The sequence below is a fragment of the Trichosurus vulpecula genome, chromosome 7, assembly GCF_011100635.1.
Source record: "Trichosurus vulpecula isolate mTriVul1 chromosome 7, mTriVul1.pri, whole genome shotgun sequence".
Classification (NCBI taxonomy): domain Eukaryota; kingdom Metazoa; phylum Chordata; class Mammalia; order Diprotodontia; family Phalangeridae; genus Trichosurus; species Trichosurus vulpecula.
Window position 1 is genome coordinate 257,621,305 of NC_050579.1, and position 12,329 is coordinate 257,633,633.

At 40.2% G+C, this 12,329-nt stretch overlaps 2 protein-coding genes across 4 annotated transcripts; one reads left to right on the forward strand and one right to left on the reverse strand.

Annotated features, from left to right (window-relative positions):
- Positions 1-1,184: 1,184 nt before the first annotated feature.
- On the forward strand, positions 1,185-8,887 carry HFE (homeostatic iron regulator). Of its 3 annotated transcripts, none has more exons than XM_036767357.1 (7): positions 1,185-1,505; positions 2,235-2,498; positions 4,270-4,548; positions 5,345-5,620; positions 5,791-5,901; positions 6,541-6,589; positions 7,685-8,887. In XM_036767357.1, exons 1-6 carry the CDS (start codon positions 1,421-1,423, stop codon positions 6,585-6,587), a joined length of 1,062 nt encoding a protein of 353 aa, XP_036623252.1. In that variant the 5' UTR covers positions 1,185-1,420; the 3' UTR covers positions 6,588-6,589; positions 7,685-8,887. The 3 variants fall into 3 exon arrangements, with proteins under 3 accessions (XP_036623252.1, XP_036623254.1, XP_036623253.1); XM_036767359.1 differs by having other exon boundaries at positions 4,384-4,548; XM_036767358.1 differs by having other exon boundaries at positions 1,185-1,493.
- Positions 8,888-11,303: 2,416 nt separating this feature from the next.
- Positions 11,304-11,965, reverse strand: LOC118856839 (histone H1.4-like). Its single transcript, XM_036767367.1, has one exon. It carries the CDS (start codon positions 11,963-11,965, stop codon positions 11,306-11,308), a length of 660 nt encoding a protein of 219 aa, XP_036623262.1. The 3' UTR covers positions 11,304-11,305.
- Between the last annotated feature and the right edge of the window lie 364 nt (positions 11,966-12,329).

Genomic DNA, 12,329 nt, shown 5'->3' on the forward strand with positions numbered 1-12,329 from the left:
TTCCGGAGGACTTTATGATTGCCTTTATTCAAGGTTCCTCCTTAAATTGAGAGAGGCTACAGGTGGTGGGAGTTAACTTCATGCATTAAGGCTCTCTATTGGCAAGACTATTCAACAGAGAGGCGTGCACGTCATCCGTGATCAGTTCTGGAACCCCAGACTTGGGAACATATCTGGCCATATTAAAGCTTTTACTCCTGAAAACAACTAACAATCATCTATAATGCGGCACAATTCTTAATTGGGGCTGCTTGATGGGGTGTTCTGTGTTAGTGCTATCTGGAGTTACTGCCATTGATTTCCATCTCTCGCCTCCCCAGCAGAACTCTGCAGGGATCACGCTGCCCTACACAAACAAGACTGCAACCACAGACCACCCTTTGAGGCGCCCACCCCTACAGGCCCACCCCTGCTCCCCAGCTAAATTTGTTCTAGTAGCAATTTTGGTCAATCGATAGACCTTGGGCACAATTCCATCTCTCTGAGACTGTTTCCTCATCTGTAAAATGCAGGGGCTGGATTAAGATCAGGGGTTCTTAACCTTTTTTTTTGGTAATGTACTCCCTTAGCAGTTTTATAAAGTTTTATGGAATCCTTCCTAGCATAATGTTTTGCTACCTACATTCGAAATTGAAGGAAATGTTAAATTTTAGTTAGAGGTTAGAGAAAATAAAGATGTCAACTTCTTCCCCCATCTCAGTTGACAGAATCCCTGAAATTTGATCCATGGGCCACGGACCCTAGATTAAGAACTCCTGGGATAGATAATCTTTAAAGTATATCCCAGATCTAAATCCTAGCATTCGTTAATACTGGAGCTAGAAGGAAATATAGAAATCACCTGCTCAAATCCCTTCATTTTACAAATGTTCAAAATATGACCTAAAGAAAAGGCGATCAATGAGTATTTGCTGAATAAATGAACGAATTCTGGAGCCCCCTAAACCTGCCCTTCTGGTTCTTTTGCCTTACCCTACCCCACTATATTTTCCCAAACTGCATAAGTTAAAAGATGTCAGCTTCCTGCTGACCACGTGCTCAGTTTCCTGGTATCCATCCAGGCTGTGTGTGTTTGTTCTAGGCTTTGGTCAATGCCTTTAGAAATGTGTACCATGGGTCACAAGAGAGGGCACAAAGATAAGCCAGGCAAAGTACAGTAGCTCCTAACATAGGCCTGTGTTTTCCTCTGGGGGCAGAACAAAGAGTCCCTCCTCTTCAGTGTACAGACCATTTCAACAAAACACGGCGTGGGGAACATTCTGAAAAGGAATGTCTTCCTGTCCATCCTTCCTGGAATAAAACACCTTAGGCCTCTCAGATTAACCCCTGTAAACTAGGATTTGGGAGCCAGCAGAAGCAGGAAAGGCAAAAAGAAGGGCATTCCTGTGACTTGGAAACACCGGACAGGTTCAGGGTTGCAATGAGGACACTATCTCAACTGGCTCTTCTCCTGCTTCTCCTAAGGGTAGTGGCTCAACGGGAGGGACCGACTCGTGAGTCTAAGGGTATTGGTCAGCAGATGGGGTGGGTCAAAGGGCAGAAGACAGGATTGAAGAAGTGGTTCAGTCCTCCCTCCACCCTCATCCTCATCCCCACCTCTTTTCCCTACAGAACAGGAATTAGGAGAAAGAGGTCTTAATGTCCTTTAAATTTTCCTGCCTTGTTTAGGTTTCCTCCTATTCCTTACTCACCTTAGGTCCTACAGCTATCATTGGTTTCCTTCCAATTCTGTCCTCTTTATGCTGCCCTAATTATTTTACTACTAATAATTTTAAGCTAAATGTGCATAGTGCTTTCACATATTTTATTTGATCCTGAAAAAGAAAAAAAACTATGAGATTTTACATAATTATAGGATCATTGATTTGGAGTTAAAATGGACTTTACAGGCAACCTTGTCCTAGCCCCTCTTTTTACAGATAAGGAAAAGTGAGACCCAGCAAGAGTAAGGGACTTGTCCAAGGTCACACAATATTTTGGAAGCGTTGTAACAAGGATTCCAGAGATACCATCCTCTTTCTTTCCTTAGTTGCATCTTCTTTATCCTCAAACCAGAATTTATGGCTTCCACAAAGAGGTCATTGCCTCAGTCTTTGTCCCAGGGGATTCCACCTAGTAACAGATGACATTTATACACAATGATTTCCCGCTAGTTAAAGGACCTGAAGAGCAGCTAATTCAGAGCTATTACTATCTCCGCCAAGTGCCTGATTCAGTGTCTTTGTCATCCCCAGGGTCTCATTCTCTTCAGTTTCTCTTCATGGGGGCATCACATCCTGACTTAGGACTCCCTTCATTTGTGGCCCTTGGCTATGTGGATGAGCACCTATTTGTGTACTATGATCATGAAAGCCGAAAGGCAAAACCCCGGGGCCCATGGATACAGAAGGAAGAAATAGATGAGCTCTGGGTGAGACTCACTCAAAGCCTGAAGGGATGGGATCACATGTTCTTTGTCGACCTTTGGACCATAATGGACAATCACAGCCAAGGTCAGGGTAAGTATCTGAAGTGCTTTACCATGGCATAACTTTTCCTTTCAGTACCCTCAGTACCATTTTGGAACTAGAGCAGGTGAACCTGGGACTAGGTAGGAGAAGAGGAAAAGGTGCAGTTTACATCTCTCAATCAACACAGAGTAGTCATAGTGATTAGTGCCTCTATTCTGACACAGTCACAGCAGGAGGGGCTCCCAATTACTGTATATAGAATGAATGAATAAGCATTTATTAAGTCCTGTGAGGCATCAGGCCGTATGCTAGGTGCTGGGGATATAAAAATAAATCTGAGACAATCCCTGCCCTCAAAGAGCTTAAACAGGGGAGTGCTGACTAGAGAATGAAATTTTTGTTCTGGGGAGATACAGAGATGGTGAGTGAAACCATAGCATGGCCAACTGCCTTTCCATTTACAGAAGCAATGATTGTGTTAATTTGATTACTGTTCTCAAAGCAAGAGGTAGAATGAGATTGGTTGCTCTACACCCAAGGTGGATGGTTGGAATGGATACAAAGTACAGTCTAGAGCTGGCTAGATATACTGATTTAGGTGACTTTATATTCATTCCCATACCGATTAGGACCCCTCAGAAGGACAGGAGGGTAAGGGAAGGTCTCTGCAGCTCTGGTCTAGAGATTGCTATCCCAGATGGGGAAGGGTAGACAACGAAAAGGCAGAACCATAGGACATTGGAGCCAGAAGGGACCTTAAAGAACATATAATGCAACTTATAGATGAGGAAACAGGACAAAAAAAGCTTAAATAACTTGTCCAGATCACATGAGTTAATGGAAGAACTGGGACTTGCAGCATTTCTGGATCAGGGACATTACAAGTTATGTCTTTATACTTTAAAGTTATGTCATTATACTTTATGTCAAGAATAGAGCATAATGTTTTTCTTTTTTCTCTTCTTTAAAAAAATATGCTGGTGACTAAACCACAAGACTTAATCCTAAGTTCCAGTTGTCTTTGAAATCTCCGTCTTCTAGGCGACCAAGAAGGGTAGAACTTGCAAATGATTATGAAATGGAACAGAAAAGGAAACTACTTTTCCACATTTCAGAAAATAATATAAGGAAATAGCATACAAGAAACAACATAAGCCTTTAGCCTTTATTAGCCCTAAGAGGGACACAGTCCCCCAAAAAATAAAATGCCAAGATAGGACTTGGGGTTCAGTGTAAGTTTTCTCATTCTCCCACTTCAGAGCTTTCCTCTTCAATTTCGCATAAGAAAAGAAGATTTGGGAAACTAAGATGGAAAGTCCTGGATTATTTATACTGAAAAAGAAAAAATGGAAGAGGACAAACTTGAGTTCCTCTTTTCTGCTTCTGTCCTCTGTCAATGAGGTTTTCCATCTTAAATGAGGACCGCACTGTTTTAGCTCACCATTATTAAGACATATGTTTTGAACTGTTTTACATTAGTGATCATATCGATACTCACTTTTCCTTGTCATCAAGCAAGGGGATCCCTTTGCAACATCGGTACCCAGTGTGAATGTACAATCTCTATCCTTGGCACATGGTAACTGTTTGTGATGTTCTCCCAAAGATGAAACCTATAAACCTAATGAAATGAGCACCATGATCTTACCAGTCCTGTTAGGCATGATGATATCCCTTGAGATATGTGTATATATACATACATACATACATATAAGTGTATATATTACATACATGATATATATAGTCTTTAAGGTTTAGAGAGACAGTTACAGTAGAACCTATCAGCTTTGATAACTGGTCTGGGGTTGGGGGTTGTCAGGGTCTCACATACTACAGGTAATACTTGGCTGTGAGCTCCTGGTGGAAGACAACAGAACCAGAAGTTTCTGGAAATACGGCTATGATGGTCAAGACTATCTCATCTTCCATCCAGAGACAATGAACTGGACAGCAGTTCAGCCTGAAGCCCAGGTCACAAAGCAGGAATGGGAGATGACCAAGATCCGAGCAAAGCAACACAGAGCTTACCTAGAAAGAGACTGCCCTGAGAAGCTACAAAGATACTTAGAGACTGGAAGTGAAATCCTGAACAAGAAAGGTATAATGCTGACAAAGTTCCTCCATGTTCTCTCTCTCTCTCTCTTTCTCTCTCTCTCTCTCCCTCTCTCCCTCCATATACATATACATATAATATATATATTATATATACATATACATATATATATATATATATACTATATATATATATATATATATAACGCTATTAAGGGTTAGGATATTTGTGTGCTTGAAGGCTATCTCTCTCTATGACCCCAGTCACTGGAATGAGGTGAACTGATAGTTTCAACCTCTCTGGAAATGCCTAACAGGACTGGTAAAATCATGGTACTAATTTCATTAAGTTTATAGGTTTCACCTTTGGGTGACATCACATGTTATCTAACATGTGCCAAGGATAGAGATTATACATTCACATTGGGTATCAATGTTGCAAAGGGATCCCCTTGTTTGGTAACAAGGAAAAGTGAATATTGATATAATCACTAATGTAAAACGATTCAAAACAAATATCTTAATAATGGTGACCTAAAACAGCACTGTCTAGAGAGGACATGAAGAAAAGAGGAACTCAATTTGTCCTCTTCCACTTCTTCTTTTTTAGAGTAAATAATCCAAGACTTTCCTTAATTTCCCAAATCTCCTTTTCCGATGCAAAACTGAAGAAGGCCCTGAGGTGGGAAAATGCATTTTATTTTTTGGGGCTGTGTCCTCCTTAGGGCTAATAAAAAGCTAAAGCCTCATATTGTTTCTTGTATGTTATTTCCTTATGTTGTTTTCTGAAGAGAAAGAGCCTTTCAAGGCTCCTTACCTTTTTCTTTTACCTATACTTTCAGTGCCCCCATTGGTGAGAGTGACCCGACACATCACTCATGAAGGTGTTATCACTCTGAAATGCCAAGCTCACAACTTCTCCCCAGTGAACATCACATTGAGCTGGTTATGGGATGGGAAGCAACTGAACCAAGGAACTGAGCTTGGGGACATCTATCCCAGCGGGGATGGAACCTTCCAGATCTGGATAGCTGTGGATGTTACCCCAGGAGAAGAACAGAGATATGCCTGCCAAGTAGAGCACCCAGGACTAAACCAGCCCCTCATTATGACCTGGGGTATGGACCAGAATGAAGAGCACAGAGAAACCAAAAAGAAGTTATTTGTCTGGGCTTTAGGACCTAGAAGAATTCTGGGGTCTATGCTTTGATGGGGGATGGGGGGTGTGAATGGGAGAAGGCTGGGGCTGATAGAATCATGGACCCCTAACCTCCCTACTTTGTTTCAGAGCATAGTCCACTGTCTGTCACCCTGGCTACTGGGATCACTACTGGGAGTATTGTTAGCATGATCATTACCACTACAGTTGTCATCATCTGGAAGAAGAGGAAGGTGTCAAGTAAGTAGAAAAAGGGAAAGTAATTTTTGCCTAGCTGATTATAGTACCCCCTAGGGCACACTGACTTACTTGGCATTGCTAAATGGTTCAACATCAGAAATGGGCATGCTTTTATCTATGGAAATGTCATTAAATAAGATGCATTACTGTCAGTGTTGCTCCTGCACCCTAAGCACCGTGGGGACTTTCCTTCTAACTTGTAGCTAAAGCCTCCAATATGTCTCATTCTACTTAGAACGTGAGCTCCTCAGGAATAGGAACTACTTTTTCTTTTTCCATCCCCAGCACTTAGCACATGCTTTGCACAAAGTAAGAGTTTAATAAATACTTTTTTCAATTGATCACTCCACTACCGTCTTGTCAGAACTCTTTGCCCCTTGGCCTAAGCAGCTTATTCCTTACTTGCCCCTGGAACTAAGTCTGGGTGGAGCTGTATACCCCTTCAACATCATCCCTCCTAGCTTTCTATGGGGTTTACCTGAGCTCTTGCCCAGGAAAGAGAAGGAAAACGTATGTTTCCAACAGAATTGAAATGTGGAAATGGTCTTTGGAGCTGAATAACCCAAAACAAGAAAATGAGGCTTAAAATTAAGAGGAGAATTAACTGTGACTCTTATTTTCTCTATCCCTCATCACAAGGCTTCTTATCTCCCAGGAGGATTGATCGGGAACTATATCCTGACTGAAAGTAAGTAAGCAAGACATACAAAGAAGCCCAAGGAAAGATGTCACATACCACTTTTTTTTTTTCTGAACATACCTCAGAACTTATAGTATATTCCCCTGAGGGGACAGGGAATTATCAATCAGTAAGTATTTGCTGAATACCTGAAGATCTACTATATGATCATAATAGTAAATAACAGCTAACATTTATATAGTGCTTACCATAAATATGCAGGGACTATGCTAAACCCTTTACAATTATCATGTCATGGGATCCTCAACAGTCCTGTGAAGTAGGTCCTATTATCATCTCCATTTCTCAGATGAGGAAACTGAGGCTAACAGGAGTTAAATGACTTGCCCAGGCTCACACAACTAGTAAGTTTCTGAGACTAGATTTGAACTCAGGTCTTTCTCACTCCAGGCCTTCTGCTCTATCCGCGCCACACTACCCACCTGCCCTATCAAAGGTTGGGGGCAGGAAGTGTTGAGAGGAAAGGTCCATGGTACTATTCAAAATAAGTTTTTAAAATCTACCAAGGTTCTTTTTCCAATGCCTTCTACTAATACTCTACGCTTTGTTCACCTCCCAAGATAGCTCATTTTCTCTCATAGTATTATCACCTCCATGTTGATGTCAAATTTATATCTCTATCCTTGACCACTGAAGTGCCTCCATGGGTATTCCAATAGGACCTTAGATTCAAGATGTCCCACACTTCTCTTACTGACTGGCACCAATATCTTCACAGTCATTCAGGCTCACTAACTGCAGTCATCTTTAACGTCTCACTCTCCTTTATCTCAACTATCCAGTTTGTCACCTAATCCTATCATTTCTTCTTTTTAATGTCTCTAAGCTTAAATTCTTCCTCCATTCCCACTGTCACCACCAGGTTCACACGGCAATAATCTCCTAATTTCCTTAATTCCAATCTCATTAGAGACTGTCCCGCACACCACCAGATTAATTTTCCAAAACCATCACTCTACCATATTTAAGAGAACTGCTATGTAGACCTGGAGTGATTGTAGGAGGAAGGAGACAGAAGGGGTCATAATATTGAAAGTAATATGAGGCATCTCAACTCTCTTCCCATGCTGCATTTCTTTTCAGTAAACTGACCCAGCTGGAAGAGAACTAGTAAGAGTCAAACTATCTGGATCCTCAGCCGCCAGTTTCCCCCCTAAATCCCAGTGGAAAGAACCCTGGAAGGTGACATCCATGCTATGCACCCATCACCGCCAACCTTTCACCTCCTACATTACCTATGGACATCAAAGGATCCAGACTCTGAGTGGGTCTCAGACTCTCTTCTGAACAACGTTAGACTTCATATTATCCCTCAAGGGCAGGTCCCTGAAGATATCCATAGGTCACTGATTGAGGTTAACCCGGAGGATTGACATTATTATGATAAAGAGATTGGCAGAGTCTGTTTCACAGAGCTTATGAACATTGATAGAGTTGCTATAGAGTTCAGCCATAAACAGCAAGTTAATGGAGAATTTATTCAATCTCAAAATAGTTAATTAACTTTCACAAACGACCCTCACTTATCATTTCTAGTTTTCTTTTCTATTTCTGTCCCTCAGGCATTCTCCATTCCAGTCAAATTGGCCAGCTAAATGTCATCATATCTGCCACTTAGGTGACCTTACATAGGTTGTGCCCCTATACCTAGAATGCACTCCCTCATCCCCTCTGCTTCAAAGAAGTCCCTAACATCCAACGAAGCACAGCTCAGATGCCACCTCGTATATAAACCCTTTCCTGATTTAATTATATAATATTCTCTACCTCTTGAAATGATTTTGTATATGTTTTGCATTTACTTGCCAATATACATCTTCTATACACTTAGTAGAATGTAAACTCCTTGAGGAAAGACTGTTTTGTTTTTGTATAGTGCTTTGCACATAGTTAACATTCAATGTTTGTTGAAGTTGAGGTAACCCATATCAGTCATTTGCAATGGACACTTCCTCTTTGTGATTGTTTATGTGGGAGCCTAAATTTTTGAAATGAAGTTTATATAGTGAACATACAATCAGGAAAAAAGAACTGTTTGTTCCTTCAAATGTTATTAGCTCGTTCTTCTCTAAACTAGTCTTTAACGTCATGTTGATAGACAAAATGACAAATTCTTACTGTTGAATTCTGGAGAGAAATACCTGGAAAGGGCTGTAAACTTTTAAAAGGGTTTTTAATTTGTGCCAAGCTGAGTAATGTGAAACTATACCTCAAATGTATATGCTTCAAATGTAATACTCTGTCATTTCTTATAATTGCAATAAACGATTGTGTACTTTTGATCACATGTAATGTACTACAGTGGAAAGACCAGGAGGGATACTGCTGATGTAGAAAAAAGGAAGAAAAAATTTGAAAATGTCATCAAAAACATTTAAGCGGCAAATTATACACCAACATAACTGATAAAATTAAGTTAATGAATATTTACAAAAATATAAAATACCCAAAATTAGAGAAGAAAAAAGAATCCCAAAATTAGAGAAGAGAGGGAGGGAGAGAGAGAGGGAATTGAACAAGCCATAAAGAAACTTCCAAAGGAAAAATTACTTACCTAGGACCAGTTGGATTTACAAATGAATTTTATCAGATAATAAAGCAACAATTCCAACATTACATACTTTCAAAAAATTATAAAAGGAGGACTTCATAAAATAAATGTGAGTTTGATACTTAGAACAAGGGAGAGATAAAGCAAAGGATAAAAAAACGAAATTATGGACTAGGGTTTCTTAAACTTTTTTGTGTTATGGACTCCTTTGGCAGTATGGTGAAACCTAGATTCCCTTCTCAGAATGGTTTTAAATACATAAAATAAGATTGCAAATGAAATCAATCACATTGACATTATCAAAATATTTTTTGAAGATCATGTATCCCAACTTAAGAACCCCTGTCAGAGACCAATCTCTAATAAATATGGGTGTAAAAATATTGAGTGAGATATTAGCAAAGGGTATGATGCAACATGACAAACAGATTACACACCGTGACAACCACTGGATCATACTAAGAACATAGGGTTGGCTCAATATTAGGAAAACTATAAACAAGAGACCATATTAAAACCCACAAACTCCCAAATTTATATCAACAAATGAAATTTAAAAGATGCATATAGATATTTGAAAACATTCATTTTATTATTGCCCTTAGGGGAAATCTGATTTGTGATTTCATTGGTTAAGGGAATTCTTTATGAGGGAACCCATCCTTAATACTTAGTATGGCAAGAAGAGTCTTTATCCAAAACCAAATTATTAGAAGTCATTGAAAAACACAAGACATTTCCATTAAGATCAGGGGTAAAGGAAGGATATTTATTGTCACCACTATTAAACATACCTCTAGAAACAATAGCTATCTATAACAGTAATACAGAAAAAAAATGAATAAACACAGAGTCAACAAACATTACTTTTTGCAGTACCATCTTATTTTGAAAAGCCTATAACCTAACTAAAAATGAAACAGTACCTTCAGTCAGGTAGCAAGATATAAAATAAATTCATGTAAATCATCGTATTTTCTGCAAATTACCAAAAAAACTAAGCAAGAAAAAAATAGAAAAATTAGTTCAAAATAATTACCAACAATATATATGTATGAATCCACATACACATACATAAAAATTATGTGGCTAAAACAAAGCACTCTTTATAGAAATAAAGACAAAAAATTAGGAACTTAAAAAAAATTGGTACTAAAAAGCAGAAAAGTGTACTCCGTCTTCATGTCCCCTGTATCCAGTAGATAAAACACGCTTAATGAAAGAAAAAACTGAATTGAATTTGTTTTAGTTTCTTAACATGTAAAATGGGATTGGACTACTAGATGATGGCAAAACTTTCTTCCAATTGCAGCTCTGTGATTCCACCAGGTGTCGATGCCATTCCAAAACTCCCCCACACTTTTCCCATTTCTTCATTAAATTGAATTTTCTTGACCTAGTAACCAAGGAAGATTAACACATACCAATCCTGGGCTCTTGAAGTGTAAAATAAAGTTGATTCTTGGTATTTCCAGAAACGTGGAACAATGAAAAAAATTTAAACAGGGTGTCCCTAGGAGGCAGAAAAAGTAGCTAAATTTAACCAAGTTCTGTCATTAACTAGTGATGAGCCTACTTTGGCTTCTTTAATAAAGCAGACTGAAATAAAGTTCCTTACATCTTAAAGGAACCAAGTGATAGTTAAAAATTGCTCCAGTCTGCAACTTTCTCTCAAGATTGCATATTAGAGAAGAGCAGCAATGGCTCAAAGTTGCAGCTGTAGATGTTAAAAGTCACCAAGTGGCTTATTGCAGTGAGAGAGTCCAAGGTTGTCAGATCTAAGTCAAAGGAAAAAATTTAACTCCAAGTTCTCCCTACCTTAAGCAGTTTTTCAGCTAATTTGCTTCTAATTAACAGTACCTAACACCCAACAAAAAAATTGACCCCAGTGGTGGTATAACACTCAAAAATATCAAAAAACAGAAGAAAAAACAAAAAAGCAGAAAATCTCTAACTCAGAGATGGCATTAAGTGCCAAGACAACGCTAAGCTCTGGTCACACCAAAGGTAACCAAGCAATGCCTTAAAACTTAGTAGGTAACTTCCAGAGACAGTTTGTTTCCCATTAAGTGCTAAGCAGCTCTCCAGAAGATTCTTAGAGTGGCTCTTAAAAGAGCCTTTGGGGGGTTTCTTGAAAGAATTCGACAGCTAATTTACTTCTTCTTGGGCAACACCTTCTTGGGCTTAACAGCCTTTGACTTGGCGGCAACCTTGGCCTTGGGTTTCACTGCCTTGGTCTTGGCTGGACTCTTGACCACTTTCTTAGGCTTGGCGGCTTTACTGGTCTTGGGACTCTTGGCTGCTTTCTTGGCTCCCACAGCCACGGGCTTCTTCGCCTTTTTTGGAGTCTTTACGCTCTTGCCAGTTACCGACCCAGGAGCTTTCTTAGGCTTCTTGGCAGCAGGTTTTTTCGCTTTAGCCGAAGGTACCTTTTTGGCCTTGTTCTTGGTTTCACCTGGAGACGCTTTCTTGTTGAGCCTGAAGGAACCTGAAGCCCCGGTACCTTTGGTCTGTACCAAGATGCCTTTGCTCACCAAACTCTTCAAGCCCAACTTGATGCGGCTGTTGTTCTTCTCCACATCATAGCCGCTGGCAGCGAGGATCTTCTTGAGAGCCGCGAGAGACACCCCATTACGCTCAGTGGAGGCGGCCACCGCGTTGGTTATGAGCTCCGACACAGGGGGACCCACAGCCTTAGGCCGCCCTCCTCGCTTGGCTTTCTTCATCGGCGCCTTCTCTGTTGGGGCTGGAACCGGCACACTGGTTGTTGCAGGTCCAGGCTCAGCAGAAGCGGCAGGTGCTGTTTCAGACATCTCAAAAGACGTGAGAAAAATCAGAAACGAGAAAGTAGAGACAAGAGAACTACAAGAGAACGGCCTCGACCCGGGGGGTATATATAGGGCGAGGACGCGCTGTGATTGGTGCGTTGCTTAGCCTGCCATGTGCGCCCAGGAGTCTGTTCTGCCTTCTGAATTGTGTTTGTTATACATCAAAAAAAGCCCAAACTCAAAATATTCCTTGCACCAAATCGCCCAGTTTTGATCGGAAAATCATCCCTGCTCTCTCAGGCTTTACATACGTTTTCTCATGTTAATAAACATAAAATATGGTACCCAAAGTTTTCAAAAATACTTGCAACTCCGGGCAAAATTCAATGGCAAGAAACCGAAGTTACTC

What these genes read in the sequence shown, in the direction of transcription:
- HFE (XM_036767357.1), top strand. Translation starts at nt 1,421, where the DNA reads ATGAGGACACTATCTCAACTGGCTCTTCTCCTGCTTCTCCTAAGGGTA. An exon ending in GCCCCTCATTATGACCTGGG is followed by an intron (nt 5,621 to 5,790) that starts GTATGGACCAGA and finishes ACTTTGTTTCAG; the next exon opens with AGCATAGTCCACTGTCTGTC. An exon ending in GAAGAAGAGGAAGGTGTCAA is followed by an intron (nt 5,902 to 6,540) that starts GTAAGTAGAAAA and finishes CCTCATCACAAG; the next exon opens with GCTTCTTATCTCCCAGGAGG.
- LOC118856839 (XM_036767367.1), bottom strand. Translation starts at nt 11,965, where the DNA reads ATGTCTGAAACAGCACCTGCCGCTTCTGCTGAGCCTGGACCTGCAACA.